This window comes from Anomaloglossus baeobatrachus, chromosome 8 (genome assembly GCF_048569485.1).
Source record: "Anomaloglossus baeobatrachus isolate aAnoBae1 chromosome 8, aAnoBae1.hap1, whole genome shotgun sequence".
NCBI classification, from domain to species: Eukaryota; Metazoa; Chordata; class Amphibia; order Anura; family Aromobatidae; genus Anomaloglossus; species Anomaloglossus baeobatrachus.
Window position 1 is genome coordinate 18,213,274 of NC_134360.1, and position 17,246 is coordinate 18,230,519.

Here is a 17,246-nt window from a genome sequence, read left to right on the forward strand (position 1 = left end):
GGTCTCCAGGTTCTGAGAAAGACAGTCCTGACAGATCTTCTGGACTTGAGCAACAGAATAAAAAATATGCCATCAAGGGAGGAAATGGAGCACTATGTCGCCAGATTGGAAAATGCATATAAAGCTGAACTGGTGGCTCTGAAAGATGATATACAGCACTTGGGGGAAAGAGTGACCACGGTGGAGGCAACCACAACAGCTATGACCCAGACAATGAATGCCCACTCCTCTGACCTATCAATTCATTCTTTCCAACTTCACTATCTGGCAGACCAAATGGACGATGCAGAAAACAGAGGACGGCGAAATAATATAAGGATACGAGGTCTACCAGGTGAGCTGGACAAAACAACACGTCACTTATTCAACTCACTCCTATAGGTCTCACTGGACTCCAGCCTTGAGCTGGACTGGGTTCACAGGGCCTTAGGAACCAAATCTCTGGATCCAGCCTACCCCAGAGACGTGATATGCAGAGTCCACCGATACCAGTTAAAAGATGCCATAATGGCACGAGCCCGGGTAGCTGGAACCATCCGTCACCAAGATAAACAACTCCAGATACTCCCAGACCTATCAAGATCGACTTTGCAAAAAAGAAAGGCATTAAGACCCCTCTTAGATATTCTCAGACGACATAACATGCCATATACGTGGGGATTTCCGTTTCGCCTGAGGGTCCGCCAGGAAGGGAGAGTCCACACCCTCAGCCACCCCAGAGGAATCAACGCCTTTACTGCTGCCTTACGCTTGCCACCGGTGGAGGTCACGGACTGGCCCCAGCTGCCCTCGGGCCTCTTGGGAGAGGGTCCACCACAACTTGCACCTCCACTTCCTCAGAGAAGGCGGGGTCCCAGAAGGAGGGGAGATGAGTATTGAGTTCGGAAACACGCACTGAGGAGGCTTCGCTGCCCAAGGCACTACCAGCTTTCGTCACAGGGACATCTCCCATACCTCCCCCAGAAATATACAACGAGACTGTCAAGCTGGAGGCAGGGGATCACGGTAGAGATGCTAACCACATGATCAAAGATGAGAAGAACATCACAGGGGGCAACCATGTCCGCCACCTTGAGGACAGTTGGATGACAATTGAAAAAGTCGAAGGGGGGAGGTGGCGGGAGCAAGAAAAATGGGGGGTGATCGTTTCCTTATGCGGGGTGCTCGCTAACACTGGTTAAAAAGTTTTCTTTGATATGTTTCTGATATGTGTTTTGAGTTACAGATTGTGGTTCTGTCGGTCTGGGGGGAGATCTCCTCGGTGGAAAGCTCGCTACCCAAAAGGGAAGTGGTACCTCGCTGGACGTGGTATAGTAGGAAAAATTACTTTCCCCCCACCCTTTGATACTAGGGGTTTCCCTCCTCTAGAAGGGACCCCACAATCTTTTACCTCAATACTTTACTCTTCCTGACCTCTTAAGCTCTCTTTGTGCTTTCCTCTGTTACCTCTCTAACAACCCCCCTACACTCTCTATACCCCCTCCCCCTCCTTTTTTTTTTTTCTCTCTCCCCCCCCCTTTTACCTCTTCTATACTTACCTGTTGTGCTCTCCCTCCCCGTCTTCCCTTCCTCCCCCCTTCCCGTAGTTGCCAGAACACGCAAGAAGACACACAGGTCCTATACATTTTAGACACGACAAAGACTGAAAAACATGAGGTCTCTAAACTTTGGTTCCATTAACATCCGAGGCTTCAACACCCCGCAGAAGCGTTCACAGGTACTTTATGGCATGCATAAACAAAATATCCACGTTCTGATCCTGGAGGAAACACACTTTAAAACGGGGCACGTCCCCAAGATTAAAGATAGGTACTTCACTGAATGGTTCCATAGCTCCAACTCAGAATCACGTTCCAGGGGGGTTTCCATAGCGATCCATAAAAACCTTGGTCACTCGGTGGTTGACTCACTTGTAGATCCCAATGGAAAATTCATTTTGTTAAAAATCAGAATCAACTCCACCCTTTATACGATAGCGGGATGGTACTCGCCGAGTCAGAATCAAGCAAAAGCGTGCAGTTCTTTTCTGAAGACCTTATCCGGGTTTGCGGAGGGGGTGGTGGTGGTGGGTGGGGACTTTAATCTGACATTGAACCCGAGAGAGGACACTACGTCGGGGAGGAGCGCTGTCCCAGAGGGGTCCCTACGGGCGTTGAAAAAAGAAATACACAGACTGCAGTTGGTGGATATTTGGAGGATAATGAACCCCCAGGGAAAAGACTACACATTTTTCTCAAATCCCCACAACTCATACAGCAGAATCGACTTCTTCCTAATAAGTCACCACGCTCTAAAGTGGCAACCCTGTCTCTCCATTGGCAACTTTCTGTGGTCAGACCATACATCAATCTTTCTGAAATTGTCCCCTCCGGATAGACCTGAGCGGACTTGGAGTTGGAGACTTAACGATACATTGCTCAGGGATCCAGTGTGTGTGGCGGATATTGGAGACTCAATCAACTCATTTATTTCAGTACATGCATCAGACGACACACCATACCCCATGAAGTGGGAGGCCCTGAAGTGCGTTCTGAGGGGCATTTTCATAAAACAAGGATCACGCATCAAAAAGGCTAAAGAGGCTAGGGTGACAGAGCTCCTTGCCCAAATTCAAGCATTAGAAACTCAACACAAGAGCACACCATCCTCAGAAACACTGATAGAACTCACTAAATGTAGAGACGATCTAAAGTCCATTCTAAATCTTAGCTATCTTAGATTTAAAAATCAACTAAAAAAGACCCTATACAACCACTCGGATAAATGTGGTCGCCCATTGTCACGCCTCCTTCATCCCCGGACACAGACCCAATACATCCCCCGAATACGGCACCCAAATGGGACAGAAGAACACAACCCTGTAGGAATCCTAGACATAATGAAAGCATTTTCCTCCAACTTACACAATATCAAAGGAAAATTCTCGGACCTGGATCCCCAGGAATTTCAAAGACGAGTAGAAGATTATATAGCAGACACAGCCCTCCCGGTATTGGGGGAGGATGTGTCAGCACAACTTGAGGAAAATTTTACTGTGGCAGAGGTAGAGGAAGCCATTATTAACACTCCCAGTGGGAAGAGCCCAGGCCCGGATGGGTTCTCCCCATTATTTTTTAAGACTTTTAGAGACAAACTGACGCCCTTTATGACAAAGGTATTTAACTCAGTCACATATACCAACGGGTTTGTCTCACAATCATTAGAAGCCCACATAGTTGTAATACCCAAACCAGAAAAAGACCCCACGATAGTATCAAACTACAGTCCCATCTCGTTGATTAACGTAGACATCAAAGTTTTTGCAAAACTTCTAGCCAACAGACTGACACCATTACTTCCGGACATAATACACTCAGACCAGGTGGGATTTGTACAGGGACGGGAGGCAAGGGACAATGTGTGCAAGACCATATTGCTAATTGCTGGGGAGGGGGCATGTCCGGGGGGGATGGGCCTGTTATCAATTGATGCCGAGAAGGCTTTTGACCGCTTACACTTGGGTTTTATGGAGGCGGCCCTAAAACAGATCGGCCTGAGGGGAGGTTTTTTAGCCAAAATAATGGCCCTTTACACCGGCCCTACAGCACGGATTAAAGCAAATGGATTCACAATGGGACTAGACAGGGATGTCCACTCTCCCCACTGATTTACGCCATTGTTATGGAACATTTGGCGGTGGCTATCAGAAGGAACCCCAGTGTGCGAGGTCTATGCGTGGGTGGGAGACAATACAAAACGGCCCTCTACGCAGATGACCTACTGTTATATATCTCAGAACCCCATATCACCTTTCCCTCGCTTATGATGGAATTTGAACGTTATGGGGATCTTAGCAATTTTAAGGTTAACTATAAAAAAACAGAAGCCCTAAATATCTCACTGCCGGCGGCCGAAGTTCAAAGATCCCAGAACAACTTCCCTTTCAAATGGCAGGCGCACTCACTAAAGTACCTGGGAATTCAGATACCTTCCGACCTTAGTAAACTATATTCACTTAACTACCAAACCCTATTAGATAAGACCCTCAGGGATCTTAACACATATAACAAAAAACCTCTATCTTGGTTTGGAAGGATTAACACCTTTAAGATGGACATTCTTCCAAGATTCTTATATGTGTTTCAGGCTGTCCCTATAAACCCTCCAATAAGCTTTTTCAAAACCATGAAATCCGCTCTTATAAAATTTATATGGAAACAAGCAAAACCCAGAATAAAATACTCAACCCTCACCAGACACAAGCAGGAGGGGGGGGGGGGGGGGCGGGATTACCAAATTTACGACTATATCATCAAGCATCGGTGTTGGTCAGGCTATTTGACTGGCACTTCCAGACAGATACAAAACAGTGGGTGGAGTTGGAGCAAAACTGCACACAGACACCTCTGAAGAACCTTCCATGGGTGGGACAACGAGATAAGATACACATTGCTCCTGATGGGATATTGGTAAGGACAACACTGACGCTGTGGGACAAGCTGAGAGTAAACAGCGGACTGACTACGCCCCTTAGCCCAATGACTCCCATATTTAACAACCCGGAGTTCCCTCCAGCGATAGGGAGGGAGAGGTTCCTTCGCTGGCACCAAAACTCTGATCTCCGTGTGGCTCACTTTTTATAGGATGCCCACATCCCCACGCGGGAGCAGCTGGAGGCAAGGGACCCCCCCATGAAACTATCTTGGTTACAGTATGGACAGTTGCGGTCTTTCTTGGGGAGATGGAGGTCGGAGAGTCAGCGCTCCCGCCCGGTGCTACCTACTCCCTTCGAAGGTTTGTTCCTGGGGAATTTACCGCCCCCACACCTGATTTCAATGATTTATAAGCATCTTAATGGACAATCTAACCACCCGGGTCCGGACTATGTCCAGGCTTGGGAAAAAGAACTGGGAACCACGTTCTCAAAGGGGGATATACAAAAATCTTTCCTCTTTACACATAAAATGTCGGTGGCAGGGTTTGCTCAGGAGAAGAATTACAAGATACTGGCTCGGTGGTACCTCTACCCTACCAAAATTCATAAACTATTCCCTACGGCACCAGACAGGTGCTGGAGATGTGAAACTGAAAAGGGGACAATGACCCACATATGGTGGGAATGTGACAAAATTAGACCCTTCTGGGATGTGGTGTTCGGAGCTTACACGAGGATCACAGGAACCCAGGTCAGACCTACCCCCCAGGTGGCGATCCTCTCCGTGTTGCCAGGCTCCATAGGGACACAAAAGAGAGACCTCCTCAGGTTTTGCCTGATTGCAGCTAGGTCAGTAATTCCCAGATACTGGCGAAGGAAGGAGACGCCACCTGCGGGGGAGTGGTTTACGGAATTCTCAAATATAGCTCTAATGGAAGAACTTTCTGCATTAGCCAATGACACTACAGATACCTACATTCGCACATGGCAACCTTGGATTATATTTAAAGAAACCCAGGAATTCTCGAGGTTATTGACTCAGTAAAAGGGAGGTCAAAGGCGCAGAAGCGTCACCTCCACTTCTGACTCCACTACAGCTGCCCTCGCCCTGACCCCTTAACCCCTTACACCACAGCCCCCCCTCCTTTCCACCCCCTCCTCCCCCCCCCCTTTTTTTTTTCCCCTTCTCCCCCTCTCTTCCCCACTAGATCTCTCCTCTGTTTCCTCCCTCGCCCCTCCCTTTTCTCTCTCTGCTCTTCCCCTTTTTTCACTAGGGCACATTATTCCCACACTGCTCGCTTCATTCACACTTTCTGTAATTCAACCCCCTCTGGGACTTCATTATTTGGCCCCTTGGGCGCAAAATAAACCCGACACTCCTATAAATGACACTTTGAGGTCCATACTCTTGATCCCAATTAGGGGATAGACTTATAGATAACGAAGGGGCTATGCCCAAGATCCTCCCCAGACCGAAAAACAGGAAAACAGCACAGTTAGGATCGTTTGTTTTATGTGAGTCAATTCATCTGAGACACATCAGGAAGGAAAGAGACTTGGGAATAGAAGGACTTTGGAATTGGCCATATAGAATACAATGTTACTGCAGAGTATATGATAAGACTTTGATTTGTATTTTAGTCATGACATGTAAGGAAGTATGTATGTTCGTTGGACCCGGAGAGGGACCTCACTTGTACTTTTCATTCTACTCTTTCCTATTAGCCACTAAGGCTCTCTCACTTACTCTCAAAATGCTGTTTGTTTATTTTTTGAAAAATTCAATAAAAACAGATTAATCATAAATGTTCATTATCATTCTCAGGAGCCCAACAGCCAGCATCAAGGTGTATCTCTTATGCTGGGTCCTTACCATAAATGTTCATTATTATTCTCAGGGGTCTCTGCAGAACCAAGATCTTAGTAAATGTAATGTAGCACTTTTCTCAATGTTTTTCTCATACTGTGTTTTCTTTTTTTTTTTTATCGCTTTTTCAGCGAGTCCTTTTTATCTTCATCTTTTAAATTTAATTAAACAATGAAGAAGAAAGTAGCCATTTATTTTTTTAGCCTTTATTCAACCTTATATGGAAAATAATCAAGCGCCTTCCCTGTAGAAGAATGGTCCACCCGTTGCTATTAACTGCTTGCCGTTTTTGGAGACGTGAAGTGGAATAAAAACGCTAAAAATGTTTTTTTTTTTTTACATAAAAGTCTATTTAAAGATTATTTTAAGGCTATGTGCACACACTGAGTATTTGGTTGCAGAAATTTCTGCACCAAATCTTCATCATTGGCAGAAAAAAACACATTTTTTTAAGCATTTTTTACCATTTATTTTCCATGCATTTTTTAAGTGCATTTTTGGTGCATTTTTGAAGTGTGTTTTTGATGCATTTTTTTTACCATTCATTTTTTCTTGCATTTTTTAAGTGCGTTTTTGATGCTTTTTTTCCCATTCATTTTCTTTGCATTTTTAAAGAGCGTTTTTGCCTAGTTTTTGATGCATTTTTCCCCCATGCATTTTCTATGCCTTCTGGGATTGAAAACAAAAGCTGCAAAATCACTAAAAGACTTGACATGCTGCAGATTTATTTCTGTACCAAATCTGCAAGGGGTAAAAAAAAGCAACATGTGCAAAAAAACTTCAGAATTGTCCTTGACTTTCCTGGCATAAGGATTTGTCTACCGTTTTGTGATAAAACTGCACTCAAAAACGCATCAAAAACATCAGGGTGTGAACATTGCCTCAGGCTATGTGCACACGCTGCAGATGTAGTGCCGAAATTTTCTGCACCAAATCTGTGCGTTGCGGTAAAAAACTGTAGCAAAAAGCACATCTGATTTTTGTGTGATTTTTTTTTTTGGGCCACGCAGAAAGAGAGATTTCTGTGTTTAACACTAGAACTACTGGACTCGTGACACCTATATAGAAATACATAGTGCAAAGTAGTCAAAATGACTACCTCAGTAGTTCTATTGTTAAGGCTATGTTCACACTAGAAAAAGGATTTTTCTCAAGCAATTTCTTGAGAGTCTGAAAGATTAGCGCACCTGCGTTCAAAAAACGCACCAATAACGCACCGAAAACCGCATGTGTTTTTGATGCGTTTTTCATGCGTTTTTTCGGCAGGTTGTTCCCAGCGGTTTTTTACCATTATCTATGGCAAAAAGCTCAGGTACCTGCAGAAAAGCAGTGATATGCTCATTCTTTTTCTCAAGAAATTCTGCAGAAAGAATTTTCTTGAGAAACAAAACACAGTGTGCGCACAACTAATTTTTTTTTCCCATAGGATTTGCTGGGGAATGTCAGCAGAAAGGTACAACCATTTTCTCAAGAAATTTCTTCATCAAAAACGCAATAAAAAAAAAAGGCGGGTAAAAACGCAGCGTGTGCACAGGACCTAAATCTGCACCAAAACTGTACAGAAAAAAAAACACATTGTATGCACAGCAAATGAAAAATCCCATAGACTTTAATGGCTTCATGATAACCATGCAGATTTTGATGCAGATTTTAAAACAAACGCGTCATGTGCACAGGGCCTTAGGGGTACTTTGCACACTATGACATCACAAGCCGATGCTGCGATGCTGAGCGAGTTAGTCCCCGTCCCCGTCGCACATGCGATATTACGGTGATAGCTGCAGTAGCGAACATTATCGCTACGCCAGCTTCACATGCACTCACCTGCTCTCTGGCCGGCGACCCGCCTCCTTTCTAAGGGGGGGGCGTGCGGCGTCAGAGCGATGTCACATGGCAGGCGGCCAATAGAAGCGGAGGGGCGGAGATAAGCGGGACATAAACATCCCGCCCACCTCCTTCCTTCCTCATTGCAGCCGGGACGCAGGTAAGGAGATGTTCCTCGCTCCTGCGGCTTCATACACAGCGATGTGTGCCGTCACAGGAACGAGGAACAACATCGTACCGTCGCTGCTGCAAAATTATGGAAATGTCGGACCCTACACAGATAATACGATAACGACGCTTTTGCGCTTGTTAATCGTATGTAAAAGGATTCACATACTGCGATGTCGACAGATGTGCGTCACTTTCGATTTGACCTCATCGACATCGCACGTGCGATGTCGCAACGTGCAAAGTACTCCTGAGTATTTTTTTACAATTTTGGAGTGGACCTGATTCAAACAAACCTTGTGTGCACACAGCCCTAGTTATAACATTTGCAGCTTGTAAGGATTCGTCATCGTAACATGTAAATGATTCTATTACCATGGACGGTGCGTTGCGCGGATTATATATTCTCTTTCTGCATACAATTTACTTTCATGATCCATTTCCCTATCAAACAGATACAAAAGACTCTATAAAGGAGGTGCGGGCTAACCTGGGACAGGGGCGCCTGCGCCGTTTGATGCCTTTGGTCTGTTTTCCCTCTCGCAGGACGGCATATGGATCTGAACACAGGGCTTATCTTGGTTTCCGCAGTGTCCCACTGAAGAGCTGTCTGAGAGAAAATCTATCATATAAAATACATTTCTCCTTATCTGCATGTTTTAAATTGCAAGTGGATTTTTATTAGTTCTGAGATCTCTCCCTGCTGTTCCCACTGATAAGCCGTAAAGCAGAGGCGAGATTTTCATTTTTATTCACTCGCAACGCCTGCACTGTTTCATAACTAAGGTGACCAATTTAGTTTCCAGACGCTGCTGCTATTTTTCATATATGGCGCATTGTTGTTGTTGTTGTCGTCGTTTTCCTTTTATTTTTTCTCTCTTTTTTTTTAATCCACTTTCAAGCTTTATTTTTAATATAATCGAGAAATGCGTCGGCGTTGTGCATCCTCTAAGGAAATCTATACATTTTACATTTTGTTATTATTTATAGAATACCTATCATTTAATTGTTTTTTCATAAATTAATAATATAAGTAAAGATAAAAAAGACGGTAATAGACAAAAATGTCTTTCTCCTCTCCCCCTTCAAGATTGTGCGCTTATCACTCTGTCAAAATGACAGGCTAAAAAGTGAAAAAACGTCAGCGCTGCTGTGCCAATAAAGAGTTAATTCCAAATAAGAGCAATGCTGGGTGGTTTATTCTACGCGTTTCGGAGATAACCCCTCTCCTTTATCAGGAGATCCACCAAAAATCAGAGCAATGCAGGGTGGTTTATTCTACGCATTTCGGAAATAACCCCTCTCCTTCAGGAAATCCACCAAAAATCAGAGCAATACAGGGTGGTTTATTCTATGCGTTTCGGAAATAACCCCTCTCCATCAGGAAATCCACCAAAGATCAGAGCAATGTAGGGTGGTTTATTCTACGCGTTTCGGAAATAACCCCTCTCCTTCAGGAAATCCACCAAAGATCAGAGCAATGCAGGGTGGTTTATTCTACGCGTTTCGGAGATAACCCCTCTCCATCAGGAAATCCACCAAAAATCAGAGCAATGCAGGGTGGTTTATTCTATGCGTTTCGGAGATAACCCCTCTCCTTCATCAGGACATCCAAATCTACATTTCCTGATGAAGGAGACGGGTTATCTCCGAAACGCGTAGAGTAAACCACCCTGAATTGCTCTGATTTTTTGGTGGGTTTCCTGATGACGGAGAGGGGTTATTTCCGAAACGCATACAATAAACCACCCTTCATTGCTCTTATTTGGAATTAACTCTTTATTGGCACAGCAGCGCAGATGTTTTTCCAATTTTTATCCTTGTTTTTTTCTTGTTTCCGCCTTTGGCACGTGGAGTCTGCAGCAGCTAATACATGCTTTAATACTCATTGTGTGTCACACAACCATCCCAGGTGAGTGGTTTTCATTAACCTTTACTGTTGCTATCCTGGTAAGACCGTATATGCGCTTTTTATAACCACAGATTTTTTTACTAAAATTACAGGCTGAAATCTACAAACACAAGTTAGTATTCACTGAGGGATCAGGTTACACACTGCAGCCAATAAAAGTCTATGGAGAAGAGAGAGGAAGGACACAGAGATATGGCTGAAGCTTCTAGTGAGTGTTGTATCATACTTAAAGGGTTTGTCCACTACTTGGACAACCCCTTCTCATTCCCCACAGCAGCAGCATGGAGGACATTACGGAAGTACAACAGGCAGAAGTACTGAGCAGTGTGCCTGGGAATCCAGTTTTAAAAGGGGTTGTCCACTACTTGGACAACCCCTTCTCATTCCCCCACAGCATCAGCATGGAGGACTGTGGTGAATACATTTTCCAGTTTATGGCTCCCTCTTGTGGTCATTACTGGTGGTGCAGTTGACTTGTGGAATGAGAGCCACACACCTGTGGAGGACTGGCAATCAGGTCTTTTAGAGTGGGCTATAGAGAAGGGGAGTGGTCACGTAAGAGCTGCACCTGAGATTAAGGCTACAAAGACTAGGCAGATAGGAAAGCATCCTTAACCCCTACAGCACTAAAAGAAAGTAGCTTCACTCAGATACAAGTTGTAGACCTGCAAACAATAAGGCGTTGTGACTAGAGTTGAGAACGGTTCGAGGTTCGAGGTTCTCCAGTTCTAGGCTCGAGTGATTTTGGGGGCTGTTCGAGATCGAACTAGAACTCGAGCTTTTTGCAAAAGCTCGATAGTTCTAGATACGTTCGAGAACGGTTCTAGCAGCAAAAAGCAGGGCTTTTTACAGCTACAGTGTGCAGGAGCCATCGCTGGCAGCCTGCCAGAAGCTGGTAACCAAGATAAACATCGGGTATCCAACCAAAGCGCTTTGGTTAGTAACCCGATGTTTATCCTAGTTACGTGCAGGAAGCCCACACTTCCCCGCTCAGCTCGCTCCGCCCCCTCCTGCCCGCGGCATGTATTGTACACACGTACACACACACACACACACACACACACACATGGTCCCGCTCGGCTTACCTGCGGTGATGAAGTCCCGCCATCCCGACCTCAGCGCTGTCACTGTCCTCCATGGCCGCCGCTTGTCACATCACCTTCTCTCGCTTCCGACCCGAGACTGACTAGCGGTGACGTCACGGGCCTCTCGCGATACTTGGTGTGAAGGCGCCGGTCATTGAACTCAGTGACAGGGGCTGTCAGTGTGCTGGAGATCAGCGCAGGTAATGTACCTCGCTGACAGCAGCACTTGTCATGCCCTGCAGTGACCTGGGCTGACCCATTGATGTTAGCTCAGGTCACTGCACTGCTCTCCCAGCCAATGGGGAACATCCTGCTCTTCATTGACTGGGACAGTGTGGATCGTCATGGCAACCCCTTGGATTACACCAGACCTGGATTTGTTTTTCATTCTAATAAATTGGTTAAAGAGGGAATGTTTTGGGGAGTGTTTTTTCAAATAAAAATGTGTTTGTCGTCTATTTTTTTTTATTACTGACTGGGTTGGTGATGTCGGGTATCTGATAGACGCCTGACCTCACCAACCCCAGGGCTTGATGCCAGGTGACATTGCACATCTGGTATTAACCCCATATATTACCCAGTTTGCCACCGCACCAGGGCGCGGGATGAGCTGGGGCGAAGCACCAGGATTGGCGCATCTAATGGATGCGCCACTTCTGGGGCGGCTGCGGCCTGCTATTTTTAGGCTGGGGAGAGCCCAATAACCATGGACCTCCCTAGTCTGAGAATATCAGGCCCCAGCTGTCTGCTTTACCTTGGCTGGTGATCCAATTTTGGGGGACCCCTACGTGTTTTTTTTTTAATTATTTATTTAATTTAAAATAACAGCGTGGGGTGCCCTCAGTTTTGGATTACCAGCCAAGGTGAGGTTGCCAGCTGTGGTCTGCAGGCTGCAGCCGTCTGCTTTACCCTAGCTGGCTACAAAACTAGGGGGAACCCTACGTCATTTTTTTTTTCATTTTTTTGGCTAAATACAAAGCTAAGCACCCCTTAGTGCCACATGAAAGGCACCAAAGGGTGCTCCACTTTTTCTCCATTTTTTCTCCACTTTTTCTACATTTTTTTCTCCACTTTTTCTCCACTTTTTCTCCACTTTTTCTCCACTTTTTCTCCACTTTTTCTCCATTTTTTCTCCATTTTTTCTCCACTTTGTCTACATTTTTTTCTCCATTTTTTCTCCACTTTTTCTCCACTTTTTCTCCATTTTTTCTCCACTTTTTCTACATTTTTTTCTCCACTTTTTCTCCACTTTTTCTCCACTTTTTCTCCACTTTTTCAACATTTTTTTCTCCACTTTTTCTCCACTTTTTCTCCACTTTTTTCTCCATTTTTTTCTCCACTTTTTCTCCACTTTTTCTCCACTTTTTCTCCACTTTTTCTCCACTTTTTCTCCATTTTTTTCTCCACTTTTTCTCCACTTTTTCTCCACTTTTTCTCCACTTTTTCTACATTTTTTTCTCCATTTTTTCTCCATTTTTTCTCCACTTTTTCTCCACTTTTTCTCCACTTTTTCTCCACTTTTTCTCCATTTTTTCTCCACTTTTTCTACATTTTTTTCTCCACTTTTTCTCCACTTTTTCTCCACTTTTTCTCCACTTTTTCTACATTTTTTCTCCACTTTTTCTCCACTTTTTCTCCACTTTTTTCTCCACTTTTTTCTCCACTTTTTTCTCCACTTTTTCTCCACTTTTTCTCCATTTTTTTCTCCACTTTTTCTCCACTTTTTCTCCACTTTTTCTCCACTTTTTCTCCACTTTTTCTCCATCTTTTTCTCCATCTTTTTCTCCATCTTTTTCTCCATCTTTTTCTCCACTTTTTCTCCACTTTTTCTCCACTTTTTCTCCACTTTTTCTCCATTTTTTTCTCCACTTGTTCTCCACTTGTTCTCCACTTTTTCTCCACTTTTTCTCCACTTTTTCTCCACTTTTTCTCCACTTTTTCTCCATTTTTTTCTCCATTTTTTCTCCACTTTTTCTCCGTTCTTTTTCTATGGTTGGTCTACCCATTAGCTCTGCCATGCATACTGTAGCTCTACACCTACTGCACATGTTACTTTATGATTGACATCTCTTTCGTACCAGAGCTGTCTAAGTCTACTCTGACCCCATATTTGTCATTACTATATTGTCCTTGTACTGTATTATGACATTTGTATCATGTGTTTCATTTCTTGCTGTGTTGCAATTTTTTTTGCTGCATCCCAATTGTACCTCTACATTGTTCGAGTTTATGTTATTGTTCTCTCACTCTTATGTGATACTGATTATTGTCATTTTTCATGATTACATGCAGATAAGTCCAATCTGACGAAGGCTCAGGCCGAAACGTCATTTGTAACTTGTTTTGGACAAAAACATATATGCTTATGAAAAAATTTTTTTTCTTAATACGGACCAATAAAGAGTGATTTTGCATTACTATCCGTTGTGACTTACTGACTTAGTCTGGGAGATTTAGAGTGCCGAGGTTACTCACTAATTTTATCTATTATTACCTCTGAGCACCTATATACCAGTGATCAGAGCTTCCTCTACAGTAGTTCTCCTGATTAGGCATGCCCTTACCTCATGAGCAGGGCATTGCAGCTTTGGTAGCAACCATTACGACATGGACTCTGCTGCTGTGGACCCGAGAAGAGTGAGTGCAGATTCATTGCACCCACACTCCTCACATGAAGGGTCCGCACTCCTAGAAAATGGGGGATACGTTCCCTGAGTGTCTCCCCCCCATATTCCTGACGGTCCAGAGTCGTCGTGGGACCCCTTTATTTTTTTTCTTACAATAAATTGGTGAAAGAGGATATGTTTTGGGGACTGTTTTTTCAAATAAATTTCTTTTGTCGATTTTTTTTTTTTGTTAGTACTGACAGTTTATGATGTTGGGTATCTAATAGACGCCATGACATCACAAACTGCTGGGCTTGATCTCAGGTGACTTTACAGCTAGTATCAACCCGATTTATTACCCCGTTTGCCACTGCACCAGGGCACGCGATGAGCTGGGGTGAAGCGCCAGGATTGGCGCATCTAGTGGATGCGCCACGTCTGGGGTTCCTGCGGCCTGCTATTGTTAGGCTGTGAAGGCCCAATAACTATGGACCTTCCCACCCTGAGAATACCAGACCACAGCTGTCCGCTTTACCTTGGCTGGTGATCCAATTTGGGGGGGACCCTACTTTTATTGTGTAATTATTAATATTTATAAAATAATTATAAAAAAGAGCCTGAGGGGACCTCCACATTGGATCCCCAACCACGGTAAAGCTGCCAGCTGTGGTTTTCAGGCTACAGCCGTCTGCTTTACCCTAGCTGGCTATCAAAAATGGGGGGACCCAACGTCATTTTTTTTTTTAACTATTTTTTAAATAGAAAAAATTAATGGGCTTCCCTGTATTTTGATTGCCAACCAAGGCAACGGCAGGCAGATGGGGGTGGCAACCCATAGCTGTCTGCTTTATCTGCGCTGAGAATCAAAAATACCGCGGAGCGCTACGTCATTTTTTTAAAGATTTAAAGACAGCACTGTGATGTCCAGCAATCAAAATACAGGGAAGCCCATTTTGTTTTTAGTTATTTAAATAAATAATTAAAAAATATATATATGGGCTCCCGCTGCATTTTTTGTATTGCTAGCTAAGGGTAATCCAAGCAGCTACTGGCTGCTAACCCCCACTGCTTGGTGTTACCTTCACTGGCAATGGAAAATCCAGGGAAGCATTTTTTATTTTTTTTGCCAAAAAACTACAAAAAAAGGACGTGAGCTTCGCCATATTTTTGTATGCTAGCCAGGTATAGCAGGCAGGTGCTGGAAGAGTTGGATACAGCGCCAGAAGATGGCGCTTCTATGAAAATGCCATTTTCTGAGGCGGCTGCAGACTGCAATTCGAACCAGTGTGGCCCAGAAAGCTCAGGCCAACCTGTGCTGCGGATTCCAATCCCCAGCTGCCTAGTTGTACCTGGCTGGACAGAAAAATGGGGCGAAGCCTACGTCATTTGTTTTCTAATTATTTCATGAAATTCATGAAATAATAAAAAAAGGGCTTCCCTTTATTTTTGGTTCCCAGCCGGGTACAAATAGGCAACTGGGGGTTGGGGGCAGCCGTACCTGCCTGCTGTACCTGGCTAGCATACAAAAATATGGCGAAGCCCACATAATTTTTTCAGGGGGCAAAAAACTTCTGCATACAGTCCTGGATGGAGTATGCTGAGCCTTGTAGTTCTGCAGCTGCTGTCTGTCTGTATGGAGAAGAGCAGACAGCAGCTGCAGAACTACAAGGCTCAGCATACTCCATCCAGGACTGTATGCAGAATTTTTTGCCCACCAAAAAAATGACGTGGGCTTCGCCATATTTTTGTATGCTAGCCAGGTACAGCAGGCAGCCACGGGCTGCCTCCAACCCCCAGTTGCCTATTTGTACCCGGCTGGGAACCAAAAATATAGGGAAGCCCGTTTTTTTTTAATTATTTCATGAAATAATTAAAAAACAAATGACGTGGGCTTCGCCCCATTTTTGTATCCAGCCGGGTACAACTAGGCAGCTGGGGATTGGAATCCGCAGCACAGGTTAGCCCGAGGTTTCTGGGCGCCTCTGCTGCAGATTTCAGTCCGCAGCCGTCCCAGAAAATGGCGCTCTCATAGAAGCGCCATCATCTGGCGCTGTATCCAACTCTTCCAACAGCCCTGGAGCCGGGTGGCTTGTTGGGTAATCATGAGTTAATACTGGCTTTGTTTTACTAGCCAGTATTAAGCCAGAGATTCTTAATGTCAGGCACGTTTGACCCGGCCATTAAGAATCTCCAATAAAGGGTTAAAAAAAAAACACCACACAGAGAAAAAATACTTTAATAGAAATAAATACACAGACACATTAGAGACTCCATCTTTATTACCCCCTGTCAGCCCTCCACGATCCTGCTCTTCTGTCTTCTTTCTTTCTAGTGTAGTAGTAGTGACGATTGTAGTGAGGATGAGGTTCCCCAGCTCATCACTTGGGGCTGGGGAACCTCATCCTCACTACAATCCTCACTAGTGTAGTAGTAGTGACGATTGTAGTGAGGATGAGGTGCACCAGCTCATCACTTGGGGCTGAGGAACCTCATCCTCACTACAATCCTCACTACAATCGGGAAGCAGCGTGCAGCCTTCACTCCGTGAGTGATCAGTGCTGGCTGTCAGCGGTAACAGCGGTAACGCTGACAGACGCGTTACCATAGCAACGGTGCTCTCGGAGCCGCGGTTAGCGGTGACGTCACCGCTAACTGCGTTGCTATGGCAACGGTGATCTCCGTTAATGACTGGCTGTGTCAGCCGGTCCCTAACGGAACGGGGAGTCGACCGTGTGCTAGAGCATGTCTCCGGTACACGGCGATACACATATGTGCACCGTGTACCGGAGAGATGCACTCGCAGGTCCTACATGACGCGTCATAGTCATGTGACCAGTCTGTAGCCAATGAGATAATAGCCACGTGACTGGTCACATGGCTATTTTGACGTCACGATAGGTCCTACATCTCTGCTGGCAGTGCCGTCACTGGGAGGATTCAGCGATCATCGGATGGAATAGCGGCAGGAGACAGAGTGCAGAAGGGATCGCGAGGACCGGTAAGTGTTATGGCAATGTTTATTAACTGTTTGTGTACATTTATAATGCATTTTTATGTGTTTGTGATTGCCTCCCATTATAGCCTATTGGTTCGAGTTCGGTTCGTCGAACGTTCGACAAACCGAACTCGAACGGGACCCCCGTTCGGCGAACCGACCTCGAGCTGAACCGCGACCGGTTCGCTCATCTCTAGTTGTGACCTCCTGGTCCCAGACTCGCCAGAGTTCTCCTCAGAGTGGGAAACACTCAAGGCGCATACTTACAGGGGTTGTGCTGTGTAAGCAAGTTATCACCTATAGACAGAATAAGTGATAATTTACTGATCGGTTGGGCTTCGGACAGTGGGATCTGCACCATTTGGTGGGACGTGG

General features: G+C 44.9%; 1 protein-coding gene across 4 annotated transcripts in view; it reads right to left on the reverse strand.

Annotated features, from left to right (window-relative positions):
• The window catches only part of CFAP20DC (CFAP20 domain containing), a 438,163-nt gene that overhangs the window by 195,496 nt on the left and 225,421 nt on the right, over positions 1 to 17,246 (reverse strand). For 2 of the 4 annotated variants that reach the window (XM_075321348.1, XM_075321352.1), the window contains exon 12: positions 8,764 to 8,883. The exons of the other annotated variants lie outside the window; for them this stretch is intronic. In XM_075321348.1, the coding sequence (XP_075177463.1) occupies positions 8,764 to 8,883 (120 nt within the window). The remainder of the gene's footprint in view (positions 1 to 8,763; positions 8,884 to 17,246) is intronic. 4 annotated transcript variants of the gene reach the window in all.